General features: G+C 41.4%; 1 protein-coding gene across 1 annotated transcript in view; it reads right to left on the bottom strand.

Moving 5' to 3' along the window:
• The window catches only part of LOC126195122 (excitatory amino acid transporter 2), a 289,148-nt gene that overhangs the window by 55,312 nt on the left and 213,619 nt on the right, over positions 1–20,217 (bottom strand). Inside the window, exon 3 of the mRNA XM_049933613.1 lies at positions 4,522–4,729. Within this exon, the coding sequence (XP_049789570.1) occupies positions 4,522–4,729 (208 nt within the window). The remainder of the gene's footprint in view (positions 1–4,521; positions 4,730–20,217) is intronic.

Here is a 20,217-nt window from a genome sequence, read left to right as displayed (position 1 = left end):
TTCAATAAAGGACCTCATAAAGAAGAGATGGCAGAGCTAAACAAGAGAGTATATCTTGTTAGTATGGTTAATGATCTTGCCAAAGCCTTTGACTGTGTGAATCAAAAAATTTTTACTGGGAAACCAGACTGCTACAGCATTAACGGTTATCCCTGTTGCACAGCAGACTCTTGCCTTCATATAAGAAAGTACACGGTCTCATTAACAAATAACCTCAGAATGGGAGAACAAAGTAACAGATCAGTACTGGGTCCACTATAGTTTTTAAGCTAAATAAATAGTCTTTCAATGGCTTTAATGGGAGGTAAAAAGTTGTCAAGCATAGTAATTAAAGATCCTAACTCAGCATTAAAATACACAACTCATATAAAAAGTGAACATTACAAGCCATTTACAGGAACCAGTTGAAGTCTTAATCTCACAAAAAAATCACATTATCTTATTTCAGTCAAACAAAAATGTCTTGCCAGCACATGAAGTAGACATTAATAGTCATATTATAAATGAAACACCCTATGTCACATTGTTAGGGTCCAGTTTGGTAACATGTCAAAAGAGAGATACCCAGTGCTGTTTTTCTGGGGGAACGCTGGGGGATGCATACCCCTAAACTTTTTTGTCGGCAAAGTAATTTTTTTACAATGTTGAGAACTTAGAATAGTGCTAAAGATTTACGAGGTGCATTCAAGTTCTAAGGCCTCCGATTTTTTTTCTCCGGACTGGAAAGAGATAGAAACATGCGCATTGTTTTAAAATGAGGCCACGTTCATTGTCAATACGTCCCAGAGATGGCAGCACCGTACGTAAATACTTAAAATGGCGACGTTTTCCTCACTTGAACAGCATGCAATCATTCGCTTTCTGAATTTGCGTGGTGTGAAACCAATTGAAATTCATCGACAGTTGAAGGAGACATGTGGTGATGGAGTTATGGATGTGTCGAAAGTGTGTTCGTGGGTGCGACAGTTTAATGAAGGCAGAACATCATGTGACAACAAACCGAAACAACCTCGGGCTCGCACAAGCCGGTCTGACGACATGATCGAGAAAGTGGAGAGAATTGTTTTGGGGGATCGCCAAATGACTGTTGAACAGATCGCCTCCAGAGTTGGCATTTCTGTGGGTTCTGTGCACACAATCCTGCATGACAACCTGAAAATGCGAAAAGTGTCATCCAGGTGGGTGCCACAAATGCTGACGGACGACCACATGGCTGTCCGTGTGGCATGTTGCCAAGCAATGTTGACGCGCAACGACAGCATGAATGGGACTTTCTTTTCGTCGGTTGTGACAATGGATGAGACATGGATGCCATTTTTCAATCCAGGAACAAAGCGCCAGTCAGCTCAATGGAAGCACACAGGTTCACCGCCACCAAAAAAATTTCGGGTAACCGCCAGTGCTGAAAAAATGATGGTGTCCATGTTCTGGGACAGCGAGGGCGTAATTCTTACCCACTGTGTTCCAAAGGGCACTATGGTAACAGGTGCATCCTACGAAAATGTTTTGAAGAACAAATTCCTTCCTGCACTGCAACAAAAACGTCCGGGGAGGGCTGCACGTGTGCTGTTTCACCAAGACAGCGCACCCGCACATCGAGCTAACGTTACACAACAGTTTCTTCATGATAACAACTTTGAAGTGATTCCTCATGCTCCCTACTCACCTGACCTGGCTCCTAATGACTTTTGGCTTTTTCCAACAATGAAAGACACTCTCCGTGGCCGCACATTCACCAGCCGTGCTGCTATTGCCTCAGCGATTTTCCAGTGGTCAAAACAGACTCCTAAAGAAGCCTTCGCCGCTGCCATGGAATCATGGCGTCAGCGTTGTGAAAAATGTGTACGTCTGCAGGGTGATTACGTCAAGAAGTAACGCCAGTTTCATTGATTTCGGGTGAGTAGTTAATTAGAAAAAAATCGGAGGCCTTAGAAATTGAATGCACCTCGTATTTCATGGACGTAAATTTTTTATTTCATTTTTTGTGCTGGTAATTGCAATGGAAATGATACCAGTGCAGTTTTGGGTGGGAAAAATCGGTGTCATTGACTGTTTCAAGCATTTCGAAGCTGCGGCAACTGTTCTCGACAACTGAATCGCTGCCAGCCAGTTCGCCAAACATGTAGTGCCCTCGTCCACTAATAGTAGGCAATGGTAGTGCTAAACGGATATGCGTATGCTCAAATCGCATGCTTCATTTGAGGTGATGTAAACTGAAGTGTTCGATACCACATTCTCTTGTATGTTTGTGTCTTACTCAATATTGCCTGCTTCATTTGAGCTGTAGTAAAGTCAACTGAAGAGTCCAATACTTTTTTTTGAGTTCGACATGTTGATGACGTCATGGCTAAAAGCAGACAGGTGGTATCCTATGCTTCATTTATAACTAATTTTCGCTGAATTATATCCCATGTCGGAGTACCCTCAAACCTTTTTTTCAGAAAAAAAGCACTGGATATACCTCACAGGTAAACCAGTAAAAAATTCAATTCAGCTTGTTGTGCCCTTAATTATGTTGACATAAAGACAAGATACAATACTGCAATGCATTCATGTCCAAAGGAACAGACGCTGTGCTGACTATAGCTGCTATGAAACACACAAAACATATTCACAGTTGTGAATATGGGCCAACTTGGGTTGTGTAGCTGAATGACAACATTAAAAATTTCCATCTGCCTACACCCAGGGTGCATATAAATAATTAGTGCAGGTTGCACACCGGCCAGAGTGGCCGAGTGGTTCTAGGCGCTAAAGTCTGGAACCGCGTGACTGCTGCGGTCGCAGGTTCGAATCCTGCCTCGAGCATGGATGTGTGTGATGTCCTTAGGTTAGTTAGGTTTAAGTAGTTCTAAGTTCTAGGGGACTGATGACCTCAGCAGTTAAGTCCCATAGTGCTCAGAGCCATTTTTGCAGGTTGTACACACCTGGACGATGACCTATGGAAGTTTGGGTCTGGCCATGAAGTGTATGTAGATAGCCAAAGGAGTCAAGACAACCACCCATCACAAGCAGGAAATTTGGGTTTGAGTCCCAGTCCACCATAAATTTTCAATGTTGTCATTCCATTATATAGCTGAAGGTTGTCCATATTTGCAATTGTGAATCTGTTTCATGTGAAAAGACAAGATTGTTAGCTTCTTTTGCATATTGTTATTCCCTGTTTCCTTATGGATTTATCTCCTGCAACAGTGTGCCTAAAGTAAATAAAGTTTGTATGCAACAGGGGTGAGCAGTGAGAATTCTGTGTAAATATCGGAAGCCACAAAAATTTATACCTCTCCCCAAACTGATGCTTATGCATCTTCAAATCATTTTTAAGGGTCTTTGAATACTTATACTAATTCTCAGCATATTTACTATTTAATAGTTTTGTTGCTGACCATAAAAATCAATTTCAGTTGCACTGTGATCTACACAATCACGTAAGAGGCACAGAAATAATCTATACATTGAACTTTTGGTTCCATGTCTAGTACTTACACTGGAGTTATATATTTTGATGCAATGATATGCAACAAGATCACATATAGCATAATTCAAGAAACTGGGAATCCTAACTAGTAGAAGTGGCCGTGCGGTTAAAGGCGCTGCAGTCTGGAACCGCAAGACCGCTACGGTCGCAGGTTCGAATCCTGCCTCGGGCATGGATGTTTGTGATGTCCTTAGGTTAGTTAGGTTTAACTAGTTCTAAGTTCTAGGGGACTAATGACCTCAGAAGTGAGTCCCATAGTGCTCAGAGCCATTTGAACCATTTTCCTAACTAGTAAAAATAATTGAAAATATACTCATTAATCACTCTTTTTACAAATTCTCTGAATATCTACATTGAAGGATAGGGAAGTTCAGTTAGCTACATAGCAAGTAGCAGTGTTTGTTGCAATGCTGCATGACAGATAGTAATGTACTATAAATAGGGCCCTGTATTTACAGATGCAGGTAATAATATTCTTTGGAAAATGCCAGTGCAATTAAGCAAATGTTAAGCTAGCAATAGAAAACAAACAGCAGCGTTTTATTTCAGTGTAGCAGATTTCTTTCTAATTTATTTGGTTACATTTAACTGTCATAAGCATGAGTAGCATAGATTGTTGTTAATACAATATAAAGATGACTTTGTATGATTCATTTGTTTGTTAATGAATACTTGTTATGCATCCTGGAAAGTTCTCTTTTTTGATATGATTTAGAAAACAATGAATGAATAAATGTATTAGTGAATGATTGAGTGAGTGAGCAAGTGAGCGAACAGTAAAACCAGTATCAAACCTTGTGACAACCTGGTAGTGATTTTTCTCCCAGTCAGAAGCCAATAACCTTACGCAAAATAGTGCACTGGCTTTGATGACAGTCTGCTACAATTAGTTGAACACGAGGTGAATCAACTGTTAGCACCTTTGGTTCATTTCATTTACAATTCTTTCAAGTGAAACCAAACAAAGAGGAATAAGTAGTAGTACTAAGCACCTTCCATTGACCATGTTCACAGAGGTAATCATCTGCTGTGAGCAGACATCTTACCTGCCAAGGTCCAGGAAGCTGTCAAGAATGTGTGCCTGGCGATCTTCGGTGCCCACGCCCAGTGCACTCTTGGTTGCTGGATTGCCTGGATGGATGGCTAGCACAAGTGCTGTTCCCAAGATGGCATTCAGCAGAGATGTGAGCGCAAAGTACAGCAGCGTACGAGCTGCAATCTTCCCATTCATGCTGGCATTCAGTCTTGCAGAACCTATGAAAAGAATAGTTGTGTTGCCATAATTATTTCATTTTCTAAATGGAAAAATACTTAGAATTAGAGAGAATAAGAAAACATTGAGCAGTAGGACCTGTGAAACTCCAGATAGTAGATCATCAATAAAAATGAAGCTGTTCTCAACCTGACGTCTGGCAATGCAGTACTACACAAGGTCCTATTGGAAGTTTTAAGTCCTTGCCTTTCTCTTATGTTTGAGATGATGTATGCACATAATTACACAGTGATCAGTGGTCTCTGTTCTACCAGTGTGTCAAATTCTATCTGTCTGAGTAAGACAGACAAAGAGGTTCATATTTTGTTTCTTGTCTAACTAGATTGAATTTTCTCATGTTGGGAAACTAGAAGGAGAGATCTCTTTCTATACCCAAGATTACATAAATTTGTTTACTTTCAGCAACTGGTTTTGACAGACTTTGCTGTCATCATTTGGTCTTTGTAAAGTTTTGTTACAAAACGTATTCATTCAGAGTTAAAACCTCATGCCAAGTTGTCATTTTAGTGGCTAAAATGTAGCCCATTGTATTGTACATATTCTGACAAACCTTTGTATTATGTGCCACATTTTATCTGCTAACATGGCAACTTGGCACGAGTTTCTAACTCACAATGAACACATTTTCAACAAAAAAATTTTGAAGATCAGAAGATGGCAGCAAAGTCTGTTGAAACGAGTTGTTGAAAATAAAGAAGTATTTATGCAATTTTGGCTATAGAAAGTTTTTTGTCTTAATAGAACATGGCTGTCATGGCTATCACTAAACACAAAAGGAAATATTTTTTTATTCCACTCACACATCCAACCATTACATACATGTTGACATTAGGTTAAAAAACCAGAAATAAATAAATAGTTCTTAATATGAACAGACCAATGAGAGTTATTTTTCCTAACTACAGTATAATGGGTGATACAATGACAGGAAAATTGCTGGCATGTCAAATATCTATGCTCAGACACTAGAATTCTATATCAAGGTAGTTTAGACATCACTGATAGAGGCATGCAGTTTGACATGGATTCTGATGTTATGGCAGGTGAAGATCTGTACCAGACAACAAGTCTAGCCTAAATGATCTGCTCATTGGCAGAAGTTGCTTCAACCATTGAAATACGCCTGTAACCCAGCCCCATATTTTCATTGTAACTTATATTTCCTTCTTTTAAACTGTATCACTTTAATCAGATATTCTCCCACAGTTCATGTGGCACAAATTAAGCCAAAACCATTTTATTTCACTGATTACATTTCATTACATTTGATTCAAATGTTTCTATATGGGGTGACTCAGATGTAAGAGACTTACAGTGTGTAGATATATGCTCTGTTCTCATTTATAAGATACAGTTACCTGCAACTCACGGTATTTGCCATGTTTACTTCTTTAATGTGCATGGGTGTGCAAATGGCTTGTGACGGTTTGCCTACTTTGTTTCTTCATTTGTTGTCCCCGGTGTTCGCGTACTTGCTGCTACACTGGCTAAAAATGGGTTGTGGAAGTACAACTACTGTCTACTGTAAATGGTTTATCTGACAGATGCACATTTGCATTTCACAGTCTTTTACTTTCACTGTTCACAACCCCCGAATATTACACAGTTACATGGCCAGTGCGCTCTTGTTTTAACTTTCCTTAAGCCTCATTAATAGGTTGCAGGTGAACATCTACATACTGCTACAATAGTTTACTGTTGAACATCTATGAGCAGTAAAAAACATAACCACATAGTCCACAGTTCTTTTGGAATAATCAGGTATGTATGGAGCAGACACTGTCATTGGTTTGACACACGGCCTATTGGTGTAACACGTATTTCACTGTTCAGTTGATGCATTGTTGTTGTTCTAACCAACACAGGCTCTTCGTCTGAAACTCAGCCATGGACTGACTGTCTTGTGACCAAAAATTGGGCCCTTATATAGGGTGTTACAAAAAAGTACGGCCAAACTTTCAGGAAACATTCCTCACACACAAAGAAAGAAAATATGTTACGTGGACATGTGTCCGGAAACGCTTACTTTCCATGTTAGAGCTCATTTTATTACTTCTCTTCAAATCACATTAATCATGGAATGGAAACACACAGCAACAAAACGTACCAGCATGACTTCAAACACTTTGTTACAGGAAATGTTCAAAATGTCCTCGGTTAGTGAGGATACATGCATCCACCCTCCGTCGCATGGAATTCCTGATGTGCTGATGCAGCCCTGGAGAATGGCGTATTGTATCACAGCCATCCACAATATGAACATGAAGAGTCTCTACATTTGGTACTGGGGTTGCGTAGACAAGAGCTTTCAGATGCCCCCATAAATGAAAGTCAAGAGGGTTGAGGTCAGGAGATCGCGGAGGCCATGGAATTGGTCCGCCTCTACCAATCCATTGGTCACCGAATCTGTTGTTGAGAAGCGTACGAACACTTTGACTGAAATGTGCAGGAGCTCCATCGTGCATGAACCACATGTTGTGTCGTACTTGTAAAGGCACATGTTCTAGCAGCACAGGTAGAGTATCCCGTATGAAATCATGATAATGTGCTCCATTGAGTGTAGGTGGAAGAACTTGGGGCCCAGTCAAGACATCACCAACAATGCCTGCCCAAATGTTCACAGAAAATCTGTGTTGATGACGTGATTGCACAATTGCGTGCGGGTTCTCGTCAGCCCACACATGTTGATTGTGAAAATTTACAATTTGATCACGTTGGAATGAAGCCTCATCCGTAAAGAGAACATTTGCACTGAAATGAGGATTGACACATTGTTGGATGAACCATTCACAGAAGTGTACCCGTGGAGGCCAATCAGCTGCTGATAGTGCCTGCACACGCTGTACATGGTACGGAAACAACTGGTTCTCCCGTAGCACTCTCCATACAGTGACGTGGTCAACGTTACCTTGTACAGCAGCAACTTCTCTGACGCTGACATTAGGGTTATCGTCAACTGCATGAAGAATTGCCTCGTCCATTGCAGTTGTCCTCGTCGTTCTAGGTCTTCCCCAGTCACGAGTCATAGGCTGGAATGTTCCGTGCTCCCTAAGACGCCGATCAATTGCTTCGAACGTCTTCCTGTCGGGACAACTTCGTTCTGAAAATCTGTCTCGATACAAACATACCACGCCACGGCTATAGCCCCGTGCTAATCCATACATCAAATGGGCATCTGCCAACTCCGCATTTGTAAACATTGCACTGACTGTAAAACCACGTTCGTGATGAACACTAACCTGTTGATGCTACGTACTGATGTGCTTGATGCTAGTACTGTAGAGCAATGAGTCGCATGTCAACACAAGCACCAAAGTCAACATTACCTTCCTTCAATTGGGCCAACTGACGGTGAATCGAGGAAGTACAGTACATACCGACGAAACTAAAATGAGCTCTAACATGGAAATTAAGCGTTTCCGGACACATGTCCACATAACATCTTTTCTTTATTTGTGTGTGAGGAATGTTTCCTGAAAGTTTGGCTGTACCTTTTTGTAACACCCTGTATATCCTCACAATAATAGGTGGTGAAACTACACATTGTTTGAAGTTTAATTTACAGAAATTACAATTAAAACTTAACTCATTAAATTAACTGAATACGTCAAAAAATTCATTCCTTTTAACAGTTTCTTCGTCTATAAGGTTTAGACAGAATTATTTGTTTAAATGATGAAATTAACATATATTGTTATGCACACAATACTTTTGACAAAACTGTTAATTACTTTGGAATTAATTAAGGGCTGGCTTTGCTAACATGTTTTTGAATAGAGCCAAATCAGTCCTTTAAGAATACAATTAGTTGTTCCTCCAAATGTTTATAATTAGTACAGAATTTATATTTGTTTATAAGTCAACAACAGAATTTAAGTTACAAAACAATTACTGATTTCACCCTATAGCCATAGTATTAACGAGGAATAGTCAAAACAAATTAGGAAATCAATTACATACATAAAACTAAGCACAAAATTAGATCTCGTGTTATGTTATTTAAAACTGAGAGCCAACTTTTCTCTTTTATCAAAATGCAAAATGCAGATTATATTCATGTACATTAATGGTAAATAGTTGAGAAGAAGGAAAAAAAAAAAAAAAAACAACTAAGGAGGCAGATGCCAAAACAAGAGGGGAAGTAAAAATTATCCTGGCTAGCTTCATCACAGGCTTTGTGGAGTGATTAGCCTTACTGTTGTGGTTGTCTGACTAAGAAATTGCTGGACAGTTCTACCAGTGTAGTTTGTACTCTGTGCTGAGGTGACGTACATCTAGGCTGACTGCAATGGAAATATCAGTCATTAATACTATTCCATGGCCCACCACCTTTCAATTGAACACCATTTCAGAGAGTAGTGTGCCCCTAACTTACACTAGTAAGCTTGCCCATGGAAACAGGGTAACAGACTTCTTGTTCCTGGTGAGTCTTCATGTTGTTGAGACTTCACAACATGGTTCTGTTAGGATTTATTTGATGTGTAGGGAGGCTGGTTTGGTTGGATCTGCACAAAATAATCTGACCCATACTTGCAAAGACCATATGAAAGGGGAGGGGACAACAGCAGAGGTGGGGCTCTGATGTGAACGGCCACTGTACAGTAGTGGAAGTGCACTTGAAGCCTGCGCACAGATGAACATCTCGCATAATGTGTCAGCTGCAGCTGACAAGTCAAAAGGAAACAAAGGCAAGGTTTAATGTCCAGCCAATAATGAGGTCATTAGAGACAGAGCAGAAGCTCTGATTGTGTCAGTGGGGAAGGGTGTGAGGGGGGGGGGGGAGTAGAGGAAATCAACAGAGCCTTTCTTTTCGTGGAATCATCCTGGTATTTGGCCAGAGTGGATTATGGAAAACCTAAATCTGAATGGTTGGATGTCGATTTGAACAACCATCCTTCTGAATGCGAGTCCAGTGTGCTAACCACTTCACCACTTCACTTGGTGCTATCTTGTCTGCAAATGACTTTATTAGTAGGTTTAGTTACAATGACCAATAATTTGCCAACTATAGACATTGAGTCAATAGTTCTCATCTCAATACAATATGGAGTAAGAAATAATTCCATAACAAAGGATGTGACCTCGGGCTGTCAGAAAGAAATCCCAATAAAATAAAAAAAATGGTTAATGTAAGGTAGGTGGCAACATCATTTGCTACAATAATAACAAAGTAAAATAAAGAACATGTGTCATGTGGAAGAGTGTAACAGGTGAATCAGTGAGAGTAAACCATGGGAAAAAAAGACAAAAGCAACACTTCATGGAAGAGTTCTGTTCAGTTTCAGCCTTGGAGAAGAAGAAATGGTGACTCAAATTCTTCAGTTGGAATTCCAGATGAATCAAGACAATTCACTAGCTATGGCCACTTTGTGACTCTAATCTTTTTGTTGTCTGCCACTCACCGAGCTTATAGCTTAGTGAGTCTTTCTCACACAGAGATATGAGACATAGGATGTAATCACGCATGGGCTGTCCCAGTTGCTGCACCAGTGCTCAACACTACCAGTTTCTGATTGGCATGCCATTATACTGGTAGGTGAAAGTCGTCTGCTCATAGGCCTCATTCTACCATAGAACAGAGCTTCTAAATCCATGTGAACATATATCTCTAATGTAACTCTGCCAGAATATACTAGGTGACTGTTGCTCTGTGACCAGGTGGTAAATACTTGTTTTCCTGGACAGTCTTAAAACTGTAAAGATTTTGTCATGTTACTCTGCCAGAAAAAGAATGGAACACACACAGTGACTGTTTATTTATTTATTTATTTATTTACATTTCCTTTGCGTGGTACCATCGTAATGATGGCTTTTGCAAACATCAGACTTAATACTATGGTTATATTTACACTTACAAAATACACTATATTCTGTAGCTCTTGCTTCTTATGTCTATTTTTTACATTTGTCACATTAAAACTGATATGTTAATACATCACGTTACAATCACTACCTTAAAATTCGTTGAAAGAATATAAATTTTTTCTATTAGAAAAGATTTTAATTTTGTTTTAAAAATATTTCCCCGTGTATGTTCTTAGAGAGTTTGGTAGCTTGTTATACCAAATCAAACCACTGATATATGGACTTCTATCAGTCATTTTTAACGTTGTTCTGTTACAGAAAAAGTTACACTTTGTTCTAGTGTTGTGATAATGTACATCATTGCCCTTGATAGCTTCTGTTGGTAGACTTATAAATAATCCAACTATTTTGAAGATGTACAGAGAATATATTGTCAGATATTTGTGCTGCACAAACACTTCATGACATGAATCTCTATGTCCCATCCCATGTATATGTCTTATTGCTCTTTTCTGTAGTAGTCGTATTCTTTTTAAATGTGTTCAGTGGCACTGAACTGTAATATATTTTAAGGGAAAAAAAGATGCACCATGAAAAAACCATCCTAATGGGATGCACATCAGTAGATCTGCTGTACATGTACAACAAACGAGTGATCACTATTTCAGAAAAACTGGATGATTGGTTTGAGTGAAAGAGCTTCACAAACTAAGAAAATCGGCAATGAATTGGTCCAGCTCTGGCCATTATGCAGGCAGTTATTTGGCTTAGCACTGGTTGACAGAGTTGTTGGATGTCCTTGTGAGTGATATCCTACCAAATCCTGACCATCTGGCATGTTAGATCATCAAAATCACAAGACGGTTGAAATGCTTCAAAAGTTCTTAACTGGGAAGGTATCCAGTGACTTCCTGGCCAAGGTAATGTTTGGCAGGCATGAAGATAAGCATTAGAGACTCATGTGTGAGTCCAGGATGGCTTGCCATGAAGATCAATAAGATGGGGCATACAATACCATCGAAGTACCGCTGTACTGTAAGGCTGTCTCGTTTGACAACCAATGTGTTCCTACGAGACGAAGTGGCACCCCAGACCATTACTCCTGGCTGTCGAGCCGTACGCAGGCAATAGTCAAGTTGGTATCCCACTGCTGTCCAGGGCTTCTCCAGAAATGTCTTTGGCCTGGAATCTCATTACTCAAGTAGAACTGTCTTCAGTGATAAGTCCCAATTTGAACCAAGTCCAAGTGTCCATTGAATACCTGTCTGGATACATCTTGGACAACAGTGGGATACCAACCGGTTGGTCGACCATCATATGGCACAACAACCGTGAGTGATGTCTGGGTTGCCATTTCTTTTCAGAGCACGATTCCTTTGGTTTTCATCTGTGGCACTATTACTGCACAGTGGTATGTCACTGGTGTACTACATCTTGTTTTGTTGCCCTTCATGGCAAGCCATCCTGGGCTTACATTTCAGCAAGATAGTGCCGACCTCCAAATAATGAGAGTTTCTACTGCTTGTCTTCATGTTTGGCAAGGGAAGAAAGTAACATGTGGTCACATAGGATGAATCTGCAAGGCGGTGGGGGTGGGGGTGGGGGGTGGGGGGGTGGCTCCCCTCCGCCACCAACAAACTCTAACACTGGAAGTGGAGTGTTGTAGTTTGATGTAAAATCCATTTCACCTCAGGAAATACATTTTGTAGTGGCTGTCTTGTCATCCGCAAGCATCTGAGGTAATGAGGCAGGTAGTGTACCACAAATCTCCCAGCAGGGCACGCTCAACAAGAACATGCACTATCGTCAGTAGACTACCACAGCTACAAAGAGGGGGATCCTCCCAATGCAGGAGGAACTCATGGGTGAGTCCCATGTGGCCAATGGCTTCTTTGCGAGAGGCCTGAAAAAGCATGTGCCACACCTCAGTGGCCACTTTAATTGCTCTCAATTTGTTTTGGGTCGTAGCAGCCTGCCATTCCAATTTCCAGAGTCTCAAAATATTGTGTCAAAGTTATAATCTAAGTCTGTGTCTGGTATTCCAACATCTAGTTGCTCTCCTGTGGTTGCGTGTTTAGGTAGGCAGTCAGCAAGTTCATTTTGTGGAATGTCTATGTGGTGTAGTGTCCAGCTGAAAGTTACTGTCTTTACAGAGCCATAGTGGTTAACCAGTAGTTCCTGGATGTTGGCGACCAAAAGATTTTTGGGATAGCACAGAATTATTCCTTTTAAGCAACTCATGTAAATGCTACAGATCAGAAAGTTAGTTGTGGCCTGGTATTTGCTGAACTGCAAAGCCTGTGATATGGCAGAAAGTTCTTTTTGTGTCCCCTTCAATGTGCAAAAGTGTAACTGACCCTGACACTGTCTTTTGATCAGTTCCTGTAGATGCATATCAAATCAGAATAATTGTGGAGGACTGAAAGAAACAGGTGTCGGTGAAGGGTAGGATCAGCATCCATCTTGGGGCCACAAACGAGGTCCATCCATATTGCAGGACAGGGTACAGACCACAAGGAATGTCGAGAGGGAACTCTGAGAACACAGACTAATGGAGGCTGTTGGAGGTCCCTCAGCAGAATATTGAGTCAGATTCCAGCTGGTGTGCCCAGTTTTGGGAAATGTGCGAACAGTCTGAACTGTTGCTTGTGGGAAAGAGTTGAGTGACATGGATGGGTAGGCAAGCATCTGGCAGATTGTGACTGCCTAACTTGCCAGAAGCTGCTGTCGTCCAACCCACAATGGTGGGATACTGGCTTCTGCCAGGAGGCTGTCAACAGGGCTTGTACAGAAGACCCCCCCCCCCAATTGCCAAACGCACACCAATGTGGTGACCAGGGTCCAGTTAGCTCAGTATAGATGGCGCTAGCAATCCATAGGCAACACATTCGTAGCCAAGTGATATAAAATCAGCACTTTGTTAAATCTCATAAGAACTGTGCAGTCCGTGCCCCATGAGGAGTGACTAAGAAAATGGAGAGCATTCAGCTTCTACATGCAAGTTGTGTTGAGCTGGTGGACATGTGGTTAGCTTGTGGTCAAATAAAATAACTAAGAATTGAAAAGTTTTAACAGCTTCAAGGTCACCAAGGTAAATATATGGGTGCAAGGGCACAGTCTGGAGTTGACAAAAATGTAGAATTCGTGATTTTGCAAGAGAAAATTGGTAACTGTGATTCTGCTCCCAATCATGGACTCTCCAGACAGATCCCTGAAGATGGCACTCATCAGTACACAGTGATGCAGAGGCACAATATGGGCAAATATCATCCACATACAGTGACGGAAAGACTGTAGGGCCCACTGCATTGACAATACCATTGATGGCAATCGTGAACAGCATTTTCCTTGGAACCAATCCCTGAGGGACTCCAGTTTCCTGTACATTTTGGTTGCTGAGAGTCGAATTTACCTGGACCCAAAAAAGTCAGAGAGATAGGAAATTCTGTATAGAAATAGGTAAACTTCCCCAGAAACCCCACTCATGCAGTGTAGGTAAGATGTGATGTTGCCAAGTGGTGATGCATGCCTCCTGTAGGTCAAAGAACAGAGTAATCAGATGTTGGCAGTGCATAAAAGCATTGTGCACTGCGGATTCCAAATAAACCAGGTGATCTGCAGTGGTCCGGAAAGCCCAAAAACCACTTTGGAATCATAATAATTAATTGAAATATGTGGGCCCTTACCCGGTTTCAGGCCAGGAATAATAATACCTACACTCCATCGAGAGGGAAATACTCTCTCCCACCAAATGCGATTAAGAAGCCCAAGAATATATTTCATGCTGTTGGCATGAAGAAGTTAAGGAATTTGGTTGTGGATTTTGTTGGGTCTAGGGGCTGTATTCGACACACTGCCAAAGTGCTATGAAGCTCCCATTAACTAAAATGGACATCATACACTGAAGCACCAAAGAAACTGGTATAGGCATGCGTATTCAAATATAGAGATACGTAAACAGGCAGAATACGGCACTCTCGTCAGCAATACCTATATAAGACAACAAATGTCTGACGGTATTGTTAGATTGGTTATTGCTGTTACAATGGCAGGTTATCAAGATTTAAGTAATTTTGAAATGTTATGTTATGTTATGTTATGTTATGTTATAGTCAGTGTATGAGTGATGGGACACACCATCTCTAAGGTGATGATAAAGTGGAGATTTTCCCATATGAACCTTTCACAATTGTACTGTGAATGTTAGGAATCCAGTAAAACATCAAATCTCTGACATCACTGTGGCCAGAAAAAGATCCTGCAAGAATGGGACCAACAATGACTGAAGAGAATCGTTCAACATGACAGAAGTCCAACACTTCCGCAAATTGCTACAGATTTCAATTCTGGGCCATCAACAAGTGTTAGTGTGCAAACGTATTTCCTGGTTGGACGAGTCTTGTTTCAAATTGTATCAAGCAGATGGACATGTATGGGTATGGAGACAACCTCATGAATCCATGGACCCTGCATGTAAGCAGGGGACTGTTCAAGCTGGTGGAGGCTTTGTAATAGTGTGGGGTGTGTGCAGTTGGAGTGATATGGGACTTCTGATACATCTAGATATGGCAGGTGACATGTACAGAAGCATCCTGTCTGATCACCTGCATCCATTCATGTCCATTGTGTATTCTAAGGGACTTGGGCAATTTCAGCAGGACAATGCGACACCCCACATGTCCAGAAATGCTACAGAGTGGCTTCAGGAACACTTCTGAGTTTAACACTTCCACTGGCCACCAAACCCCCCAGACATGAACGCTATTGAGCATATCTGGGATGCCTTGCAACGTGCTGTTCAGAAGAGATTTCCACACCCTCATACTCTTACATATTTGTGGACAGCCCAGCAGGAATCATGGTGTCAGTCCCCTCCAACACTATTTCAGACATTAGAAGTATCCATGCCACATCGTGTTGCGGCACTTCTGCATGCATGTGGGGGGTCCTACATGATATTCGGCAGGTGTACCAGTTTATTTGGCTCCTCAGTGTATGATAGAGAGCCATGTACATGGAAAGATAGTGACTAGAGCGCAATAAGATGTTTCTGGGTCACGAAATGAGAATGGTAAATACTGCAGTCTGACACTTCTGTGAAGTGTGCCACAAAACATTCAGCAAGTACCATGGGTTCAGTGCAGGTGTTACCGTTGTCAAGGACGTCAGGAACCGCCGTGGATGGTGGAAGGCCAGAAATGCAATGGAGTTTAGCCCATACCTGGGACAATGAGATGTGGGATCACATAGTTGAGACATATTGCTCCCAACACTCCTGCTTTCTTTTCTTTATTAAAATTGCTCTTTGGCCCAGAGTCTCTTGAATGCTATTAAATTATCCATTATCTTTCATGGAAAGAACAATTGTTGGTAGGCCTGGGAGTAAAATTTAATCTCTCTAATTTTATATTCATGGTCTTTTCGCAAGAGATACGTAGGAGGAGACAATATATTGATTCTTCTAGGAATGTACGCTCTCGAAATTTTAAAAGTAAATGTCACCATGTTGTGAATGCTTCTCCTGCAGTGTCTGCCTTTGAAGTTGACTTAACATTTCCTTGACACTTTAGTGCCTACAAGTGAACCTGTAACAAAATGCACTGCTGTTTGTTGGATCTTTTCTATTTCCTCTACCAATCCTATCTGGTTCTGTTCCCAGATTGATGAGAGATATTGAAGTACTGGTTGAATGAGGCTTTTGTAAGCTACCTCATTTGTGACTGAACTACGCTTCATGGAAATACTTTCAATAATCTTTTTTTTTTTTTATTTTTTGGGGGGGGGGGGCAAAAAAAAAAAAAAAAAAAAAAAAAAAAAAAAAAAAAAAAAAAAAAAAAAAAAAGAACTGTGGTCAGAAACGCCCATGTCACTACCTTAGAACATTAATATGAAAAAGAAGTGAAAAGCGATGAAACATTAAGCCCAATCGATGGAAGGAAAGAGAGCTAAGACCAAGAACTTCCTCTTGGCTTAAGGTCCACAAAATACACTTTAGAGACAATGGAGGTCCTGAACCAGAGGTTAAATGCCATTGTGATATTGCTATGACAGATAAAAAGTAAATGCTGTTGACTGCCCGTGGGTCGTTTTCTAAAATAGCCGATAACTGAGAAAACACAACTGGTCTCCAGAAGCAGTCACATTATATAAATGAGAACAGAATTTCACAGGGCCTATAATGGCATCAACATCTTTCGGAATAATAGACGAATTAACTGTAGTAGAAGACTGACTACCTTTCGTATGTGTTATTACAAGGAACTGAGGTGCAGCTGGGAGAGTCGTCGAACCTGTAGCCTTATTCCATTAATGTTTAGTAGACATAGCTTGAGATGGTGATTGGCTCACGGCAAAGATATCCCCAATGATTGCCAGCATCTCTGATGGCATGCTGCTTCCAACTGGGGCCACCCCCTCGGAGGAGGCCTCACCCGCCTTAGGTGATTGTTCACACTCCATGTCACACCTCCCAAATTCCAGACAGAGATACCAATTGGCAATTTGGAAAGGTAGCAGGTGAGGCAATCACCCCTCCCTGGGTCTGGCGTGTACCAGGGGATACGTGCAAACCCTACCTGTCGACCCAGGACTCAGAATTAAAAGTTACCCAGTAACTTGTTGCACATCAAATGCATGGACTGCCCTTCAGGAGCACACAGAGAGGAAGAAGAGACAAAGAGAAACCTCAAACGCCAAAGCAGAGAAAGGGTGGAAGATGGAGAAAAAAAAAATGACTGTTCCAATGTCAGGCTGGCAAAACTTCAGAACACATCATCAAAAATGTGCCAAACATGATCCAAAGGGAGGGGGAAAAACAGGAGGATTGACATGCTGCGTGGAAAGCAAAGAGGTGCTGCAAGGACTGCGCCCCCCTCGTAGCCAAGCATGAACTCATCAAAGAGTGGTGAGCCCCCGGGGTGGGGAGGGTGGGGTGGGGGTGTGTGTGTGGGGGGGGGGGAGTGGGCACCTTGAGTTGATGATTGAGACACTGTTTACAGTGCTGCTCAATGAGCCAAGTCCATGGAGAACTGCAATAGATCACAAAGTTGCCGATGAAGAGAAATTTGCCTGGTGGGAGATGATCCGTAATAGGGTTTATGGCTATAGGAACGAGGATAACACTCAGGACAGAGCCTTGATGCAGCCCGGTCTCCTGAATAAAGGTGTCTGACAAGGCTGAATCCACATGTATCTTGAAAAATCGGTCCTTTAAAAACTCCTGAAGGAAATGGGGCAGGTGGCCTCCAAAGCCCCCACATGTAAGAAGTACAGTGGTTACTAGTCCTCCAGCAGGTTTTTCAGGCTTTCTCCAAATCAAGAAACACGACCACAGTCTGGTATTTCCAAAGAAAAGCCACCATGAGATTGGCTGATGAAGTAACGAAATAACAAACTGCAGAATGGTGTGCAAGAATCCATACTTTTCAGTGGTTAGGAGATTGCAAGACTTTAGCTACCATATGAGCCAACCATGAATCACATGTTCCATCGCCCTGCAAAAACAGCTGGTAAGAGAAGTGGGACAATAGCTAGACGGAAGGTATTTGTCCTTACTGTGCTTAGGTATAGATATGACAGTGGCTTCATGACAATGTCTCGAAAATGTGCCCTCTCCCCAAATGCAACTGTACATATGGGGGAGAAAGTGCTTGCCTACAAGAGAAAGATGCTGCAACATCTGAATGTCAACATCGTCTGGCCCCAGGGCAGAAGACTGGGAAGAAGTGAGAGCATGTCAAGCTCCCTCATAGTCAATGTGGCGTTGTATCATTCACGATACTGTGAAGAGAACGATGTCACCCACACCATCCCCACTCGTTTCCAGGGGTGAAAGACGGGATGGTAGAGAGTGGAGCTCGAAATCTCCGCAAAATAACAGCCCAAGGAATTGTAGATAGCATGAAGTCTACAATGATATCATCTGCTATGTTTGGGCCAGAAATTGGGGAATGGACCTTGGTCCCAAAGAGCTGATGGAGGTTGCCCAAATGAAGGAATAGGGATTGAAATGGTTAAAAGAACTAGTAAATGAAATCCAGCTAGCTTTTTTATTGTCCCAAAGAATGCAACGACACTGCACACAACTGTTTATAGTTAATACAGTTAGCCATTGTAGTATGATGATAAAAAATGTGGAGAGTACTTTTCCGCGAATTGCGTCACAGCATGGCTCAGTCCTCCAGGGGACTGGGACACAGTGTGGTAAAGAAGTAGTACATAGTATGGAACATTCTGCAGCTAGAAGGAAAATGTTCGTAAAGTACTCTACGTGGTCATTGCAGCTGGGAAAATGTTGTTCATCGAAGGCCAACAAGGAGGAGTAAAGCCTCCAGTCATCCACAGAAAGCTGTTGTTTGGGTTTATAGTCCGCGCAGGATACAGTGGCTCATGCACCGTGACCCATTTTCGTCCAAGGTGCTGAACGAGTTCATTTGTCTGTCCCCAAAGGGGAGGCCAACAATGTCTGCTTTAGGTCGGTCGGCGATGCACTGTGATGGCACAATCGAGGAGCATGTTCTGGAATCTTTTTCAAACGATTTTACAGAAACTATTCAGTAAAAAATTTCATTTTTGCACTGCTTATAGTTTTCTACGCCAGCTTCATGACGATGTGCCCATCATTTGTTAAAGATCGTAGTTATTGTGATATTTGCGTTTAAGTAAGGTACTGCGAGAAATTTGAAAAAGTTTTCAACGAAAAATAATGGTCGCTATGATTTTGCGTTTGGTGCATATTACATAATAGGCTTAAGAGGATAAAATTTAGCTAACACACTGAACTTTTCTTTGGAATTTGGTAGAGGTCTTTCTTTGTCACCAGTCTCGAGAAAATTGACCTGATACAGCATTTGCGATCGCTTGTGCCAATGATAAAGCCAGAATGCGGTAGCCACAACATTCCTCATATTTCATAAACGATTTGAGATATCGGAATGAGATTCTGGTAAATAATAACAAGCAAAGAGGAGAGTATTTTTCCATGCGGTTATTATGCAAAACTTCACTATCTACCATGTTATTCCATTTAGTGCAGACTTTTCCGATGAAAGAGTGTAAATTTTAAGGGTCATCAATAGCTGGTGAAATGAGAAATGCTGTCGGTTTTGGAACAACATAAGTGAGGACATTACACGTTTGTTTTTGTCTTGAGCATGTCCTTTTTCATAAACTATTGACCTTACTTTTCCTGATTTCCTTAATTAATAAACCATTGTTTCGGGATTCTCTCACAGATGTGTCTGAACATTGTTTAATGATGTGACACTGTGTAAACTCCGCTGTGTTTTAGCAAAAGAAATTTTAAAATGACAGCAAGAGATCTGTAGGTTTTACTCAAAATTTGTCACTCACTATGCTTCTCTGAAAGTTACAAATGGTTAACAAAACAAGCCAGGCAAAAATAAATTGCTGCCTTTGTTGCATTTTCAGTGGAATTCGTTTTAGATACTAACTAAACCAGAGGTGACAGTAGGTCTTTTTGAATGGTCACCATGCAAGTGTGGGGATGGAGGTTCTCCACATAATATTTACAAAAGGTATGAGCATAGTTCAGTTTAGAATGGCACTTCCCCTCGAGAACTCTAAATTTCTCCTACAGCGCCTGCCTCCAACCCCCACCACTACCTCTCTCTCCGTGCCTCCCTTCTGATTGCGCATATATGTG

Source organism: Schistocerca nitens, chromosome 7 (assembly GCF_023898315.1).
Source record: "Schistocerca nitens isolate TAMUIC-IGC-003100 chromosome 7, iqSchNite1.1, whole genome shotgun sequence".
Lineage (NCBI taxonomy): Eukaryota > Metazoa > Arthropoda > Insecta > Orthoptera > Acrididae > Schistocerca > Schistocerca nitens.
This window is presented reverse-complemented; position numbering and strand designations above follow the sequence as displayed.